Here is a 19,924-nt window from a genome sequence, read left to right on the forward strand (position 1 = left end):
CCATGTTGGTATTTATTTCAGAACCAATCCGGTAGCATTTTGCCCATTCTTCTTTAACATTTACCCATTCTGACTGATTCAAAGTATTCTCCGAATCGTCAGGTTTTTCGTTTTCTTTCATTTTATAGAGGCATTTCATCAAAAGTTCATGGAACTCATTTTCTTCCTGTTTATTTAATAATGTACATAGCTCTTTATATAAAACGTCTGATGTTTCCTTGTCACACATTTTTTTCAAATTTGTGAGTCAATCATGGTGAACATGCCAAAGACACAAAAGTTTCTTTGGCTTATTTTGAAAGACATCAGTCCAAGCTCTGTAGTATTGGGGAGCTTTGTCAGACATTATAATTTTAGAATTTATTTCGCCAACTTTTCTTTTGATTAGAGAAAAAAATAAGTTTAATGCAACAGCTGTCTCTCAATTGCATATTAGCCACGCCACTTGAATACTTTCTCTGTACTCATCAATTACTAACACAGTTATGAGGTTAAAATCATTTGACGTGGTGCCATGTGTTGCATCTAAGCAGACTATGTCTGAACCAAATTCTTTCAACATGTTGCATTGAAATTCAGTCTTAGACCAAGTGCAAAATCTTGATTTTCCAGAGTACATCTTTCATCTTTTGGATGATACAATTCATTTTCTTCCTGCCTTTTACATAAAAAAATATTTTTTTCATTTTCAAGATCTTCTTCAAAATATACCTGCACACTAACAGGATCTTCAGGGTGTTTTTCCACTTTGGAAATTCCAAAAGCTTTGGATATGTTGCATAGATCTTGAATTGTTGTTAAATGCTGTCTACTAAGCTCCGTAGTATTGTGTGAAAAAAGATTGTTCATAACTTGGGACCGATCGATGCCCAAAGAAAGTTCTCTTGCAATGGAAAATCTGTCGTTTTTTGAAATTCTCAAAAATGCAAGTCTATTTTCATGTCCATAATGCATCTTATAGAATGTGACATGAACATCGATGACTCTTGATAAATCTTCGCTTTAATTAAAGCGGGACATTTCTTGCCAATTCTTGATAATTCCTGCAGGGCCGATCCTAGGGTGTCGGCCGCCCGCGTGCAAAGACCTGATTTGCCGCCCCTCAAGAGTAATTTGCGTATTTTGACTAATCTTTAACGTCTATATAAATCTTTCTTCAAATTTCTGTACCAAGTTCTAATTTAAATAAAAAATTATTAAATAAAAACAAAAAACCCGACTGCGTAAAAACCAAAAAAACTAAAAAGAAAAATGTATTAGCCCAGTATTCAGAATGTTATTAAGTACTACTGAATAACTACACCGTTGAAATAGTTTTATAACCGTACACAGATAAGACAAATCATAAATTCAAAAGCAAAATAGAAGGATCAACAGTCGGAACTGGGCTTATACATTTTTCTTTTTAGTTTTTTTGGTTTTTACGCAGTCGGGTTTTTTGTTTTATTTAATAATTTTTTATTTGACACTTTTTAGTTAATTTTCATTGACTTGGTAATTATGATTATGATACGGTACATTTCGTAATCTTGTCATTTTATTGAGAGTGTTTGTATCGTGTGGTCTATTAAGTAACTAGCGGTGGTCTAAACTACTGATAATTAGTCCCTCTAGGGACCTAACTCCACTTAAAGCTACATGTGCTTGGCCTTCGGCAAAAATGCGCGAACTTAAGTCAACCACAGCACAGCTATATAAATAGCCTGTATAACTCATGATGACGTGAAATCGGAAACGTCCTCCCCCCCCCCCCCCCCTCTGTCAGGCAAATCTTTCTCGTAAAACCAAAAAAGCCTATCGAGAAAGTACACGCCGCGAAACTCAGTCCCTTGAATCAAGGCAAAAAAAAATGCAACATGTTAGAGATGAAAATCGAATTAGTAGACTTTCTTTTGGTGCTTATTGCACGGGTTTATTTTGATGAGGACTACAATCTGAGTGTCTTGCCTTCGTTACGCATAATATACTTTTTATTACAGTACAGAATACAAATAAAGAACACATGACGGAATTCACATCAGAAAGAGGGGAAAGTACGTCCGGAGCGAGGGTGTTTTGACCCACCGCCTCAAGTGGGAGAAGCAATCGCTTAGACCACTCGGCCACTAAGATCCCAATTAGTAAACTTAGTAAACAAAAAAATTCAGGCAACGAAAACTACCTGCATTTGTCGCACGCAGGTAGCGTGCGACACAGTGTGCAACACCAAACGTGCGCCAATCCCGAACTGTCATATTTTGTCAACTGGCTGCGTATATGGGGAATTTTGATTACTGTCATGTGTTTAGTGACACTCCCAAGGTTAAGACAAATCGATTGACGTAAGAATTACCAAAATTGACCAAGGCATTTAGCCCCTAGAACGTCACGAAGAAACGGACATACATACATAGTAGAGGTGCGACATCGATGGCAAAACATCGATGTTTCAGAATATCGATGTTGGAAATTAAAACATCGATGGTATTGATACATCGACCAAAAAACATCGATGTTTCCGAACATCGATGTTTTAAAACATCAATCTTTTTGTCAATATTTAGCATACATTTTTTAATACACTACACTACAAACTTTCATAGAGGATAATCTCTAACAAATGTTTCTTAATGGATCAGGGAATTCTTTTGGCATTGTGTCTAATTTAAGCAATACAAAAGAATACGAACCCCACGAATATATTGAAACTACTAAACTGCAAATCATAAATACAATTTAATAGGAATAATTTCGAAACATCTGAAAAAGACAAAAAATGATAATAAGACATGCAACAATTAATACAAACAAGTTAAATCTGCGAAAAAATATATCATAGCACTTACAGTCAGTTGTATGAAGAAGAAAGAGTTGTGCAAATTATATTTAAAGTACAAAATTAATTCTGACAATTATTATTAAGAGTAAGAAATATGTTTTGTACTGTTAGTGCTATATAATTAAACATTAAACACAAATTGTGAGTAATTGAGGGTCGGTTTGTTGGGGGTAGACGCAGTGTTGGATACATGTGAGGGAGTCATAACACCCTCCCCCCCCCCAACCCGCAACAGTATTTGAATGTTTACTCGGAAAAATAAACTTGACCGAAACCATAAGAAGTGTATGCAAGGAGGAGGGGGGATCATGGGAGTCATGACCCCCTTCCCATTAAAAATCTGCGACAATACTCTGTAATCTGTTTCAAGGTTCATTGCATTTGAGTAGTGAAAATGACTGCTTGAAAAAAAAAAGAAAAAAAAGCCAGATCGAAACCATAATAAAAAACAGTAAATAGTTCTCGATTTTTTTCAGGGAGGGGGGGATTAATTGTCACTTTTCTATTTATAGCATATGTATTTAAAATATGTAGACAGTAAAAATAGCTTTTCTTGAGACAGTTAGTCTGTGGCGTTGGGTTCAGGAGCCAGTATAATGAAAAGTAACAAAGAAGTGTCTGACACCCGTTTGCTTTTTATAAGCAACAAATTTAATCAACGATAGTTTTTGTAAAACCATATCCAAAGCTTCAGGCATCGCCTCAATCGATAAAACATTTGAGTCCGGAAATGGTTTTCTTTTATGTAAAGTCTCTTTAGATTAGAATTTCTTTCTGTTGTAATTTTTAGATAGTTCAGTTTTTAGTCGTGCTGAATTTATTTTTAAATGTGCTGTAAATAGATTATTAGTTTAAATCAGAGTTTAGGATTTATTATTGTGCAAGAAATGTAAAAATTGAGTGTCGTATTAGCGCAAAACCTCATTATACATAGGTTCTCGCAGGAGTGCCCACCTGGGCAGCGGCGGATACAAGGGGAGGGTCATAGGGGTTATGATCCCCCCCCCCAAAACGTCTACAATATTATCCGTTCGCATTGTATTCAAACACTTTATGGATAAAATGTAAAAGATTTCAGTTTTTGAATTATTTTTAAAAATAAATACTTGAAATACTACTTCTTTTTAATTGTTTATAAAATTTATTCGTGAGGTTTTTGTCCTATTAGGTGCCATATTCCTGACCGATGTAGTATTTTTTAAACACCTAAGCAGTTTCAGAAATATTTCATACCAAAAACCATAAGTTTATTCATGGAGGAGGGGGGAGGGTCACTCTTTAGCATGAACCCCCTAAAATGTTGGTCTGTATCCTCCCCTGGGTAGACGATAAGTAACCCCCAATATTTGGTGTTTAAGCGCATTTTTCTTTTTGCTGACTATTCCACTAGGCAGAGAAAAAACTCTTTCCGATGAAACAAAAGTCGCCATCACTATTAAAGACTTCGACACAACTTTTAACAGTTCTGAATTTTTACAGTTATAATATTCACCGTAGTAATATATAGGATTCTCCTTTAGTTTAAGAATTGGGGCCGTAGAATCAACTGTAAGTTCTGGCAACACACTACCAGTGTCGAGTTCTTCCAATAGTTTTGACCTCTTCCTCACCTTCCAGTTATCTTCTACCATCTTGTAGTGATCCTCCCAAAAACCATCTTTTACACAGAATAATCAATCTTTTTAAATGTGCGCAAATAAATGAAAATTTTGGAGCAATTCCATAAGTAAACTTAATTACCTAGCGACAAAATTGGAGCAAATTAAACTATAACTTTCAATTATAATACAAAAACATCAACATCGAAAAAACATCGAAACCAAAACATCGATGTTCCGAAAACATCAAAATTAAAACATCGATGTTTCCAAAACATCAACATCGATATCGCACCCCTAATACATAGACTGATAAACTCATTACCCTCCTTTGCGTCGCGCACGCGCAGTCGGGAAAAAAGAAAGGGAAAAAAAAAACAGAAGAGTGATGAACGTATAAAAAGGAAGAAAAGTTTTATAATAAGAAACGCCTTAGGTACAATTTATATCTTTGAAGAAAGTAATAGATACCAAAATTTACTAGTCTTAAAAACGCATTTTAGTTTGTCTTAGGTCATCTGAGGAAGGTCGGAGGAGGGGGAAAAGGAAGGGGGGGATTGCTTCAAAAAAATTATCGAAATTGGCGTATGAAAAATAGTTTTAGTTAATCTTTGGTTAAGATTTGGTTGTGTTCAGTTGCAAGGAAAAAAGAGTCGGGTATATTCAGGATGCATGATTGCATGAAAGAAATTTTCGAAATTGACGTCAAATATCGCAATTTTAGGAACTTTTTCGAGACTTCAGGTAATAGTAATGTTGGAGTTATTTCCTAAAATTCTTTCAAAATTGAAATCAGTTTGAAGCTATTTTTGTGACCGTAGCATAGGAAGGATCGGCGCTCTTCCCGAAAATTTTACGAAACTGAAGTTTTAAACACGCAATTTTGGGTTACCTTTGTTGACGTTGCTAGAGGGAGGGAGATTCAATCGTCTCTCATCGAAAGTTTTCGGAATTGAAGTTCGCAAATTTAGGCTGTCTTTGGTGACGGTAGGGGATCTAGCGGCTTTCCTCCGGTAATTTCTCGGCACTATTGTTTCAAAAACCCATTTTTGGCTATATTTGAAAACAATAGGGGAAACGTGAAAATATTCGGAACCGAGATATTTTTCAGAACTAAAATCCATTATAGGCTATTTTTTAGAAGGAAGGGTTTTGGAGCTCCCAAGCGGATGTTTCTAAAAGCAAAATTTTATATACTATCTTTGGTGACGTTAACGAAACTGGGACGCTTCGGCGGATCTTAACGGATGTTTTTCGATATTAATATCGGAAAAATACAATGAGGTGGACTTTTGTCCACCTCACCTCGACGACTGATGGGTATGCCCTAGCGCGGTAGAAAGTTACATAAGCCAACCAGTTCTCCTCTGGAATTTTTTAGAAATTGAAGTCCCAAAAACGTGTTTTAGGCATTGTTTGATAACAATGGGACTAAGAGCAGGCGGGGGTTCGGTGTGCCCTCACGAACTGTTTTTTGAAACTGAATTCAATTTCAGGCTAGTTTAGGCAGGAAGGGTTCTGTGGCTTCACGGAACCGTCTAAAAATGAAATCTTGAGGTATAGTGATTGCATTGGAAAAAAGGGGGATCCGGGGTCCTTCCCCGAAATTTCTTGAAACTGGTGTTTGAAAAAAGCAATTTTAGATTGTTTTTCAATAAATTAATTGAGAGGGGTGGGATTAGGGGCCTCTCTAAAGACGCTTTGAGACTGTCTTTGGTAGTAATCGCAAAAAGTCCTTCGCAAAAATTTCGGAAAAAGAAATCCAAAAAATCTCATTATGCAATTTTTGATGACAGTAGGAAGGGCTGCCCTCTAAAAACATATTTTGGATTTTAAAGTCAACATTTTTAGGCTGTGTTTGATTAAGTTAAGGGGGAAGGGGTGAATCAAAGACTTAATTAATAATTTTAATAGTGAATCAGGGACTTCAGATCAGTGGTTCAACCAGCGAAATTTTCTGAAATTAAAGTCCTAAAAACGCAATTTTAAGCCCTTTTTAGTCTCGTCAAGGAGGTCATGGCATCCTTTTGGATCCTCCTACCTGATCTGAAACCGGGCAGTTCATTCGGGATTATAATAAGAAAAAATTGTCCTAAAATTTAAAAATTACAAAATTTTAGTTCGTAATTCATATGTTTGACTCGCAAAGTTGTCGCAATTTTCCACTCTCTTTCCACGCATCCACGATTGTTGAACACAGAATTTGTTGTTTGAAATGCTTGCGAGAGTATCTAATTAGTATAGCTTTTTTTTTATAAATAAAATATGCCTTCATTGTTTAAGTCTATAAAAGCTTGGGGGGTAAATATTAGTGGCCACCCTCGGTGCTCCTTTTAGAAGGCACCCTTTCATGCTTCAGGAAGGGGGCATTTCCCCTCCTCTGTATCCATGCCTGATTACCGGTTCAGTCTCAAATTTTGCAGCCAATTGAAGCATTTGTGTAAAGAGTAAATATTAATGGATAATGAACCAACACAATGTTCCCAAACATTCTATTTTTCTTAAACTATGCTATGCTGTTGGGAAATCGACACATACTTTGATAATTGAACATTTAAAATTCAGCATATTTATTCGACTTATTTTAAGTTATCTTGTGAGAAATTTTTCTTGCTTATAAGAACTACATGATGCGGCCCGCGACCGCCCCTTGCTTTGGCCGCCCTTGTGCGGTGCTCTGCACACCTGCTAGGATCGGCCCTGAATTCCTGTGACTTAGGGCAGCGTTTTCCTGTAGATTGGGACACATAACATCCTGATCAATTGCATTCAAAGTATTTAACCGTCGTTTTACCCCCACTATTTTTTTTTGTGGAATGAATAGTAAAATTTGCTTTTGTTTCTCTTTCTACTTCGTCTTTCCATTCTTCAAAATCTGAAGGAAAAAAAGAATGGATAAGTAAAAGAATTTCAATAAATTATGCAACAGTAGCAGGTGCGAATAGTGTTATAATTTCTTAGAAGAGTGTTGTGGTGTCTGCTTTCGAGGATATCGGAGTTTCCCGATCTCTGATAGAACTGCGTTCGAGAGACTAGAACGGGGACTCGGGGTAAACGAGACTAGAGGAGTGCAGCAGAGCGTGGATGGATTTGTAAATAGAATGTGTGTTTTTTGCCTAGCGTACATAGTAAGGATAAATAGTGATGTATCCATAATGATATTGTTTGTTGAGCACCCTAACATGAACTCACAACCAAAGCATATACACTACAGCTGGCGACGAGGATGTGTAAGCAGTTTTTTCACAGCTTTAAGTGCAAGTGCGTAACGGTAAAGCAAAACCGAAAGTGTGGATTAGGGGATTTCCCGAAGTCGGCTCAAGGTAAAGCTTATTTAATTTTTATTTTTAAAGGATGGAGAAGCTTGTAGAACAACTCATCAAGCAAAATGAAGCTTTGATGGCTGCATTGCAAGAGAAATCAGACCACAAACAAGATAGAATATTAGTGTCATTTGAGAAATTCGATGAAAACACTGAAAATTTTGATTCGTTCATAGAACGGTTTGAAGTTTTTTTGGACGTTCAAAATGTTCCAGAGGCAAAACGTGGGAAAGTTCTGATTTCTACCTTGAATGCGAGATTGTATAATTTATTAAAAAATTTGCTCTCTCCAGATAATCCTTCGGATAAAAATTTTACTGAACTTAAACAGGTTCTTAAAGATCATTTGAATCCAAAAGCTTTAATAATACCTAGTCGGCATATGTTTATTAATAGAAAACAACAGGAAGGGGAATCAATAAGTAATTACATTGTTCTATTACGCTCGTTAGCAATTCCGTGTGATTATAAGGAAAATATGTTAAACACGATGTTAAGAGATGTTTTTGTTAGCGGTCTATGAGATCGTAACATCTTAGATCGATTATTTCAGGAAGATGATATAGATTTAGAGAAAACATTAAAAATAGCCTTGTCAATGGAAAAAGCTGTTAAGGGTGCAAATGAGATTATTGGGACATCCGCAGAAATGAAAGTACTTAAAACTAGGAAAAAAGGGTTTAAAACGCAGAAACAAAACTTTGTAGCTAAAAATAATAAAAACAAAAATGAAACTTGCTCGCGTTGCCTGGGGACGGATCACAATAAAAATAATTGTAGATTTTCGTCTAGTGAATGCCTTTTTTGCAGAAAAATCGGACACATTGCAAAGGCGTGTTTCGCGGCAAAGAAAAATCGGCAGGTTCAGCAGAAAAAGTAGATGCAAATGTTGATCCTGAGTTACAAAATGTAGTTCCTATTTATGGATTTAGTTCTAAAAATAATGTGTTAAGTGAGGTAGAACCGAAAAGACCGCCAATAATGGTTCAAGTTAAAATTGAGAACAAAACTGTTAACATGGAACTTGACACGGAAGGAACAGTTTCTGTAATGTGCATTAAGGAATTTAGAAAAATTTCAAATAAAGAGATTCTGCCTACAAATTTAGTGTTTAAAACATATAGAGGTGATAAACTAGTACCTTTAGGTTACGTCACAGTCAAAGTGGAATACCAAAGCCAAAAATCGGATTTGAATTTATACATTGTGAAGGAAAATTTGGATACAATTTTCGGCCGGGAATGGCTCTATAAAATCAATCTTGATTGGAGTGCCATTAAAACGTTAAAAACTTCTAACGAATTGAGTTTTAAAAAATTGCTGGAAGAGTATAAGGAAATTTTTGACGGCAAATTAGGTGAAATAAATAATCATGAGGTAAAGCTGAATTTAAAACCTAATACTCAACCTATATTTTGTAGGTCAAGACCCGTACCTTTCGCGTTAAAAAATAGAGTTGAATCGGAAATCGATCGGCTTGAGAAGGAGGGTATCATTGAAAAGGTTGATACTTCAGAATGGGCAACACCAGTTGTACCCATTGTTAAAACAGATGGTTCCATTAGGCTTTGCGCCGACTACTCTGTAACACTTAACCCTAATTTGGAAGTACCACAACACCCGTTGCCAAAACTGGAAGAAATATTTACATGTCTTAATGGGGGTAAACATTTCTCGAAACTGGATTTTAGCCATGCATATTTGCAGATGAGGGTGCATCCGGAGAGCCAACATTTATTAACCCTAAATACCCATAAGGGGTTATACGTTTGGAAACGGTTGATGTATGGGCTAAATTCTGCCCCTGCCATTTGGCAACGTTATGTTGAGGGATTATTTCTTGGTATTGAGGGGATAAAAATATTCATGGACGATGCTAGAGTAACTGGTTTGGATGACCAGTCACATTTAAAAGCATTGGAAACATTCTTTAAGAAATGCAAACAACACGGTTTAAAATTGAACTTAGCTAAAAGCAAGTTTTTTCAAGATGAAATTAAATTCCTTGGCCACAAAATTGATGCCCAAGGACTGCATAAAACCGATGAAAAAATTTTGGCAATTACGAACGCCCCAACTCCAAAAAACGTCCAAGATGTTAAGAGTTTTTTGGGCTTGGTTAATTTTTATGGTAAATTTTGTCCAAATTTGGCAACATTGGCTCATCCCTTAAACAACTTGACAAAAAAGGAGGTCAAATGGAATTGGTCGAAAAATTGCCAAAATGCTTTTGAAAAAATTAAACAGGTAATATGTTCAAATAGAATATTAATGCATTATGATCCCACCTTGCCGTTAACTCTGGCTACAGATGCCTCTCCTGTGGGTCTTGGAGCGGTGCTCTCCCATGTTTTGTCTGATGGAACTGAAAGGCCAATAGCGTTCGCATCGATGACACTTACTGCCACGGAGCAGAAATATGCCCAGATTGACAAGGAAGCTCTCTCAATAGTTTGGGCAGTCAAAAAGTTTTATCTTTATCTAAAAGGAAGACGGTTCACCTTGGTGACAGACCATAAGCCCTTGGTGGCAATATTCAATTCAAAAAGTGGACTTCCTATCCTCACAGCTACTCGACTGTTGCATTATGTGCTGATATTACAGGCATATCAGTTCGATGTAAAGTATAGAAACACTAAAGAACACGGTAATGCCGACTGTCTTTCGCGTCTACCTCTTAAGTCCGAAGATTTGAAAATTATGGATGATGTAGACATCTTCCAACTCACTCAAATAGAAATGTTACCAATCACCGCTAAAGAGATAGCTAAAGAAACACGTGCGGATGAAGAATTAAGTACTCGTCTTTCGAAATTAAAATTGGGTGAAAGTCTAAAAGGTAGGGAAGCCGAATATACCTTACAAGATGACTGTATTCTAAATGGACAGAGGGTAGTTTTCCAAAGAAGTTCAGATCTAAGATTCTTGATGAGTTACATTAAGGCCATTTAGGAATCGTTAAAATGAAGGCCATCGCTAGATCCTATGTCTTTTGGAAGGGAATAGATGACGATATTGAAAACGTCACAAAAAACTGTCCCGATTGTATTAAATTTAAATCAGACCCAGTAAAGGCAAAGGTTCATCATTACGAATATACGAGTGCTCCATGGGAGCGCATTCATGTTGATTTTGCTGGCCCTATTTTTGAACGAATGTTCTTTATAATAGTAGACGCACATTCGAAATGGCTAGAGGTCTTTCCCTTGAAGCAGCAAACTCTTTCAAAACAATTGAATGCCTTAGAGACTTTTTCCAGATACGGCCTGCCTGTCGCTATGGTGAGTGACAATGGTCCTCAATTCACATCTAGCAAATTTGAAATATTTGCGAGGAACAATGGAATTAAGCACAGGACGTGCGCGCCATTTAAGCCTTCAAGTAACGGGCAAGCTGAGCGGTACGTTTATACTGTTAAACAAGCTCTAAGAGCCATGCAGAGTCATCCTGGAAACATTAATCAAAAACTTAGCACATTCCTAATGAATTATAGGAAAGCACCTAATTTGACAACCTTGCAAAGTCCAGCCATGCTTTTCCTAAAGAGAGAAATTAGAACCAGGATTGATCTATAAAGTAAGACAAAACAACGTTAGAAGAAGCACAATTTGTAATTTACAAATTTGTGCTTCTTCTAACGTTGTTTTGTCTTACTTTACTGTTCAGCACAAAGGTATTTATTTATTCTTAGGATTGATCTAGTTCGTCCCAATCTGAAGCAAAGAGTTGAAGATTGTATCCAAAAGGATTCATCCCATTTCAAGGACAGAAGTTTTGAGATAGGGGACAGAGTCGCTATTCGTGATTACCGATCGGCAAATCGCCGATGGAAAATTGGCACACTGATAAACAAGGACGGTGTGCTGCATTACACTATTGATGTGCAAGGAACATTGATACGCCGCCATATTGACCAAATGAGAGCAGTAGGGAGTGAGGTACAGTCTTCTCCAGTGATTTATGAACCGTATGTAGCAGCTACTTCGAAGGATGTGAATCCACAACCGCGGTCTGTGGTCAATGACTTTAGTAAAGAAACTGAAGTTTTGCCGACTACACCTGCTAGACCTGGAACGTTGGTGCTGTCCAGAAACACAATCCCAACACCACCGGTGAATCAGGACTTGGACTCACACCAACCTGAACTGAGGAGATCTACACGAATCCGCAAGACTCCCCAGAGATTAGATCTCTAAATAAGTGGGGAGGGATGTGGTGTCTGCTTTCGAGGATATCGGAGTTTCCCGATCTCTGATAGAACTGCGTTCGAGACTAGAACGGGGACTCGGGGTAAACGAGACTAGAGGAGAGCGGCAGAGCATGGATGGATTTGTAAATAGAATGTGCGTTTTTTGCCTAGTGTACATAGTAAGAATAAATAGTGATGTATCCATAATGATATTGTTTGTTGAGCACCCTAACATGAACCCACAACCAAAGCATATACACTACAAGTGTCTTTGAGACTTTCTAAGTTGGGGCAAAAAAGAATCTCCGAAATACACAAATAATTTTCAATGACTTTGCTGAAACTTAGCACTGCCGTTCAAAGTCGTAACAATTAAAGAAATAGAAAGCAAAGATAAAAACTCACGAAAACAGAAAATTTGGTTAATTTATTTCACGTAAAAGTTTTACTTAAAAATGCAATTAATCTCTTTAATATAAACTTTTCTGAACTAGTTATTTAAATTAGTTACACACAAAATTTTGTTAGAGCCTTACAATTGTTATCTATATACATAAATGGCTACTGCTGTATGTATGTCCGGGGTAAGCTTCAAAACTACTAAGCAAATTTTGACCATTTTTTCACCATAGATAACTGCATTATCAGGAAGCAACATAGGCTATAATTTATTACTAAAAAACTTAGTTCAAAAAAGTTATTATGGAAAACAGTAAATTTCCACACACACACACACTGAATAATATAATATAAAACCCACAAAAATTCGTTGCCTTACAACAGCAATATTAATAGTAAATATAATAAAAATTTTGAATCAAGGCTTCCCTGGACAAAGCATGAAATTTATTTGCTATCATTGCTTTCTTAGGATTTTTAGCATTATCTATGGCAATAATCAGTTACGGGGCTAAATAAAAATGCAATTTTTTTTGTCTCTCTCAGCTCTTGAACTCTCAGCAATAAAAACAGTGATTTTTTTTTTTTTTGCAAAGGCTACTTTTAGCCCACTACGGGGAACATATGAGATTGTTTTTTTTAAATCTTTGTTTTTGTTAGGGAATGGGTGGTTAGGTTAAAATAGAGATGAAATAGAATATTTTGAGACAGATCGTATAAGCAGATAGAAGTCGCCGCAGGCAGCATTCTTGGCATAAAAAGGTGAATGGCTCAAAACAGAACTGGAGATAGATAAAGAGAATATTTTTTTATATTCATGTTGATAAAGATAGATATAGATTGCTTAATACTGCAGCCAACTTTATTTAAACAGACGATAAAGGCCGCAATCTTGGAAAAAAAAGATGAATGACAAGTAAGTCGGTGGCTGCTTGCAATAAAGGGTAAAGGTGTACAAAGGCGAACCTGCTGTTCGCCGCAGGCGGCAAGTATTTGCATAAATTTGTTTGAATAGAGTTAAACTTCTTTACTAATAATAAAGCTGAAAGTCTCTCTGTCTGGATCTCTCTCTGTCTGGATATCTCTCTTTCTGGATATCTCTCTTTCTGGATATCTCTCTTTCTAGATCTCTCTCTTTCTAGACCTCTCTCTGTCTGGATATCTCTCTTTCTAGACCTCTCTCTGTCTGGATATTTTTTCTAGATCTCTCTGACGTGCATAGCGCGTAGACCATTCGGCCGATTTTTATGAAATTTGGCACAGAATTAGTTTGTAGCATAGGGGTATGCACCCCGAAGCGATTTTTCGAGAATTCGATTTTGTTCTTTTTCTGCTCCAATTTTAAGAACATTTTCCCAAGAAAAATTATCATAAGATGAATGAGTAAACTACCAAGTTATAACGTGGAATCGTAACATGGGCAAACCAATTGGCGAGAAATCCATCATCCATTATTTGTAAATATACAGCCGACCTTTAAATTTTCGACTACGGGCAAAGCCGTGCGGGTACCACTAGTTTAAAAATAAAAATGATTTGTCAATGTTTCAATTATAAATCGTTTTATTTATACGCTTCTGTCCATGTCACGACGCATAAACGATGCTTCACTTTATGCCGTACCTATAAAATAGTTAGATCAGGGAATTACTTTTGCGTGTACTTATTTCAAAAAGTTTCCAAGATCTGAAATTAGAGAGCAATACTAAAACTTGAAATTTTGAGAAAATCTGAGTTCTAAAGAGACAAAGATTTTTAAAAAATGTTAAATTTGTTGCTTAAAATTCCTAGAAATAAATAATGATTCCTTTAGAAAATTTCATCTAACACAAAATGTTTACTTACAAATTTTTCACAGCTTTTCAGTTTTTTTCCATCTTAGAAAATCTACGTAACCTGCGGACTTAACCAAAATATTCATGGCTTCCTTAAAAATAAAAGTTGAAAAGAAAAAAAAACACATCTTCAATTTGCTTTTTATTGAAAAAAATTGTAGACTTATCTCTAACCATCAATTTTTCAGATTATGTTTTTCTTGGACGATGAAGACTAATCAATGTGAAATTTGAAGTGATAAAATAAGACAAATGAGATTTTTAATAATGTATATAGAAACTTTTTTTTTTAAGAAGCGCTCTCTACACCTAATATATCAAAACTAATTTTATTGTGCTATTAAATACAATATGTTTTCAAGAGCATGAGAAAAAAAATCTTACCTGTAATGCTGGCAAATACTTTAACTTCTTCATGGCACTCTATATCATGAAGACTTTTCAAATGCGCTAAAAAACTCAGACGAAAACTAGTTTCATAGCTGCAGTTTTGGCACTCATAGAAACTATTAAATTTGCTATGATGTTTCGTTGAGCTTTGAAGATGCAGCAAACACTTTTTTTTATGCTTATAAAAAGCAGGCTTTCTGAGAGATGTCCCACAAGGACATTTGTACAATCTTGACCATGAATTCATCAAGAAGAGACAATCAACGAGAAGATAATGAGTGTAACTTAAAAAAGCTAAGTATAACTATAACCTAAAAACGCGGTGTGGAAAGTTTTTGAGCCAAAATATTCCCGCTAAAGTAAAGTTCAGCAGAAATGCACTGTGCTGATTGGTCAAAGGGCAATGCGTGCCACGAAACCATAAGGGAAAAAAATAGTGCAGATAAAACTAATAATGCAAAGAAAAAGAAAACATCGCAGGTGATTATTCATTTAAGAACAAAAATAGAAGAAAAAACGATTTTCAACAATAAACTTTAGGGAAAGGGGGTGGGTTTGGGATACATAGAAGGGAAAAAATATTTGCATTGAATGATCTCTTCAGGAATTTTTCAATGATTATGTAAGGTGATTGAAGAAAATTATTTAAATGAAAAGGGAAACCTTGAAACATGCGAAAAGAAAATTGTGTTTTTTGGTTTTTGCATGATGCACAGAGAAGGGAACCGGGAGGGGGAATCAGGCAAAAGGAACTTTAGCTAAACTTCTAATATAAAGGAAGGGGGGGAATCCCTTTTTGGCCATGAGTCTTTAAATTCATGGGCTCATATCTATTTTGCAAGGAAAAAGCGGCTCCTTGTAAACCCAAAACACGTGCCCGAGAGTTTTAGTAGATTTATGCTTTTTCTCTTACTTTGCTTAATTATTTTTACTTTTCAGAAAATTTTGAAACTTTGCTTCATTATGATATTTACATGTCTAAAAGTAATACTTATTAGCAAAACTTATTTGTTTAATTATGTTTCAGGCATTTTTTTCATTTCGGTGTGTTATAATTTCTATTATTTATTTTTGATACTGAGGCATTATTTTGTGCTCACTGATGGTTTAGTGGAAAATAAGAACTACTAAAATGTACCAACAAAAGATTTTTTTTTTCAAGTATAATTTGGTAAAAACTCGCTGACACATGTTTTGAAGTCACGGGGAACTCTTTTTTATTATTATTTTACTGCAGAAAAGACGTGAGCAGAGAAAATGGACTAAGGTAGAGTTTTTTAATCTGTAAGCTGACATTTTTCTTGAAAGGAAAAAGGAGTTACTTGTAACCCTGAAACACTTCCGTACGAGTTTAGCAAATTTGCTATTTTATATTTAATTCATCCATTTTCTGTTTTGCTTTCAGGAAAAATATCAAACTTTTTATTTTCTATGATATTTTCATTACTAAAAGTTATGCTTTTTAGTAAAACTTATTTGTTCATTTAAATTTTTGCCATATTTTCCTTATAGGGCTATAAATATTAATTTTTGGATCACTGTAGTGAGAAAATTTTGAATTATCATGAAATTAATTTTTGTTGTGCTATTGATTTTTTTTTTTTTTTTTTTGATCATTTTACAACGTTTGATATTTTTCATACCTGTGTCATTGTTTTAATTCTAGTCCAAGAACAATCTAAAATATAACTGTTTTCATTTTAATGATTTGTTTCAAAAATTTCTAATTGTAAAAGATAAGTGAAAAGGCTAAAAAAAAATTCCTTTATTTTCATTTTAGATTTCTTTTCAATCTTGTTAATCCACCCTCCCACCTCCGCTGAAAACAAAATAACTTGGATTGCAAGCTTTATTTTATCTATTACATCTTTTTAGGGCTCTTCAAATGATCTATACAACTGCATTAAATGTCATATTTTTTACATTACTTTTGTAATGACTTATAAAAATCTCTAACGAACTTGTGCAGTTAGCAAGTTTCATTGATTTAAACAGAATTAATCCTCTCTTCGCTGAAGAAAGGATAAAAAGTTTTCATCCTTAATTAACCACTTTCGTACTCGAAAAATAGTTTTAACAAAATTCCAGTCAATATTTTTTCCGCTAATTTTGCAATCAACTATAATAAATTAGAAGTTAACTTGTTCTATTACTAGATGGCAAAACAAGTATTTGTCGCGGAAATGGACTGCAATTATGGTATAGTGATACAATGAGTTTTGTAGAGTGTTGCCAACCCTTTTTACAAAATAAAAAGGAGAAAACCGATGTTATAAGCTTGCAACAGAGTGCAGCATTGGCTCTTTAAATGTTTATATTGAAGGCAAATATACTAAAAAATATGAAGTGGTACAACGTTAACCCACATGCATGAAACTTTCTCTAAATTACTTTAATGCATTAATTTAATGGACCGGTGTTTGAATGCTTGTCTGCTTGACTTTAAGTAACTATTAGATTAGAAAGAGGGATGAAAGCTGATGACTAAGCAATTTAATTTCACTACAGAAAGTAATATTCTAACATTTCGTAGTTGGCCTTAAAACCATGATTTGATATTAATTTGTTTCCCATAGAAATTTGACTGGGGAACAGAATTTGCAACAGGGAAAAAAAAAAGAAATATTAATTTGAATTTTGTCATCTTGAATTCAAATTATGTTTTTCACAATCACGTGTGTGTGTGTATGTAAGTGTGTGTGTTTGTGTGTGTGTGCAGGCATGAATGTGTGGGTAGTTGTGTGTATGTGTGTGTGTATGTTTTTGTATGTGTGTGTATGTGTTTGTGTATGTCTGTGTTTGTATGAGTTGGTGTATGTATGTGTAGAGGTATGTGTGTGTAGGTGTATGTGTGTATGTGTTTTTGTGTGTGTGTGTGTAGTTGTGTATGTATGCGCGTGTGTGTAGGAAAGGGATGCAACCTGGAGACTGCTTTCGCTATAGGAGCAGCATCATGAGGAGCCGGTCGACGGTGATGCTGCAGAGGGTGACGGTGGGAAAATAAAAGCAGTCAAATGAAAGCAATAAGCAATCGTGATTGCTCAAAAAAAAAAGATAACTACATAGATTATTACAATTGAATTTTGCAACAGATCAGCACCAGTGATGCTCAAAGCCTTTCTCATAGAATTGCATGTCTTCAATTATAATAATAATAATAATAATAACACTATATAAATGATCATTGGATATTCTGAATTCTATCAATAATTAATTGAAGAATTTTGGTTTGACACATATATATCTTATTAAATTATAGCAGCTGTATGTAGTTATCATAGACTGATGATTGCTTGAAAATTAAACCAGAGTGGAATGGAATTACTTTTCCCACAAAAAGATTACAATCAAATGTCTTTAAGGACTATTAGTTCACAGCAACTCTCCTGATATTTTCATTCAGCAGGTATGTTAAACAAAAGGAGTTTACTACCTGAGGAAGAGGGGATAGCTCAGACTCTGTTCCTATTACAATAGAAGAATCTAATCTTGTCTCACTTTCTTTTCACTTTTAGACTGATTACTAATATTTTTTATTTAAAATGGTTTCTTAAACAAATTATGTTAATGAAAATAATAGAAACAATCAAAGAGTGCATTTTCTGTACAATGGATTACCATTTGCAGTCTACAGTAAAGAATGAAACATTTTGTAGAAACTTTGAGGAAAACATAGTAATTGGAGTCTCTCTTAATTGAAAATCAAAAGCAGCATATTGTAACATTTGGTAAAAGCAAAAGAAAGCATCCATCCAGCTATGTAATAATTACATTGCTGATAAAAATGATGTTTGTGTTAAGCATATACAATATGAAAACTTTAAATACAGATTATAGTATATAAACTTTTAAAACAAAAACCAACAAAAGGAAAGAAAGAAAGCTTACATTTACATCTCGATATGAGTACAAGAAATTGTCTTTAAGAACAATCCATCGCTTTACCCACTGATAGCTTGAAGGGAAAAAGCCTCTTTTCTCCTTCTGTTTGTATAGAAAACCTTCACAATCACCTTTGCCTAAATCTTTGCAAGATATACGTCTGCTAGCTAAAGAAGAGAAAAAAATTGAATCACCATAAATATACATATCTTTACGGAATGCTACATCATTTCTTGAAGAATTCATTAATAATTTTTTGACAGACAAAAACTGAAATGTAAAGCAATTAGTCAAAAATCATAAATCCTACTGTAGCAACATGCATGCTACATTACTACTTTGGCATATCATTTAACTTCACACACACAAACAAGACTATGAAAGGGAAAAGGTTTAAACTTTTTTATTAAACTTTTATTTTAAGGAACTCATACATTTTCACTTTCTTGTGATACATGAACTAACAACTGCATCTGTTTAAAATATATGGAGATGCATTGAAACATAATATAACATGCATTGTATGATCTGTTTCATGAGCAATATGGATAGAAATTTTCAAGCATTTCTCAGGAACATCAAGTTTTTTTTCTCTGCATAAATAGGAAATTTATGCATAAACGGTAGCTTATAGCCATTTATTTATTTGTTTGTACTGTAGCAGGTGGTGCGTGTAGCCCAGTGCTGTGATGCTCTGCAAATATTCGGAACTTATACATTCCTCTTTTAGTTTATTTGAAAATATTTTTGGTTCTTTAACCATAGATGGAGTTTCCACTGCTGGTACCATTTTAGGGGGGGGGGGAGCATTGTTGAAGTTTTTTAAATTTCAAATTGAACCCCCCTCCCCCATCTCATTAGAAATGTTTTACTAATCACAAAAATAGTATTCTTTTTTCTGTATCATTAAAACTGAGTAAACTCTAGCTTTTTACTTATTTTGTACGGTATGCCATTACATTGGGCGACGAGCGAATGAAATCAATATTCCTTATTTTTCATTTTATAAATATTTTCTCCTCAAAAATATCTTTAACTGAAGAACCTAATTGGGACCATACAAAATTTATTTTACTTGCTTCAGTCATAAGTAGAAGCACAAAACTTCCTGTTTTAATCCTTTTGTTCTGTTCTGAAGTGCATCAGTTTGTTCAAATCAGTTTTAAAAAAACATCAGCTCTAGTAGTATTAAACATAACTAATCTTTTTAACTCAAACGTAATGAAGGCGTTCCTGATCAAGATTTATGGAGTGGTAGTTTTAAAAGTAAAAAACTGATTACAAAGAATTAAAAGATTGAGTGGAGTAGATAATTGTTTTCATTCAAAGCATTTATTTTGATAAATTTAAGTACTTTTATAGATGTAAACATACTTTCAATACAAATGGCAGTAGATATTAAAGATTTTTGTACACTTTTATAGAGGATATGATGTGTTAGAAAAATTATGTTAACAGCTCCTACCCCCGTACCCAGTAATACATGTAAT

At 34.7% G+C, this 19,924-nt stretch overlaps 1 protein-coding gene across 1 annotated transcript in view; it reads right to left on the reverse strand.

Annotated features, from left to right (window-relative positions):
• The window catches only part of LOC129218867 (uncharacterized), a 191,709-nt gene that overhangs the window by 50,018 nt on the left and 121,767 nt on the right, over positions 1-19,924 (reverse strand). The window contains exon 15 of the mRNA XM_054853188.1: positions 18,441-18,601. Coding sequence (XP_054709163.1) covers positions 18,441-18,601 — 161 coding nt within the window. The remainder of the gene's footprint in view (positions 1-18,440; positions 18,602-19,924) is intronic.

The sequence above is a fragment of the Uloborus diversus genome, chromosome 3 (genome assembly GCF_026930045.1).
Source record: "Uloborus diversus isolate 005 chromosome 3, Udiv.v.3.1, whole genome shotgun sequence".
In the NCBI taxonomy this organism is placed as follows: domain Eukaryota; kingdom Metazoa; phylum Arthropoda; class Arachnida; order Araneae; family Uloboridae; genus Uloborus; species Uloborus diversus.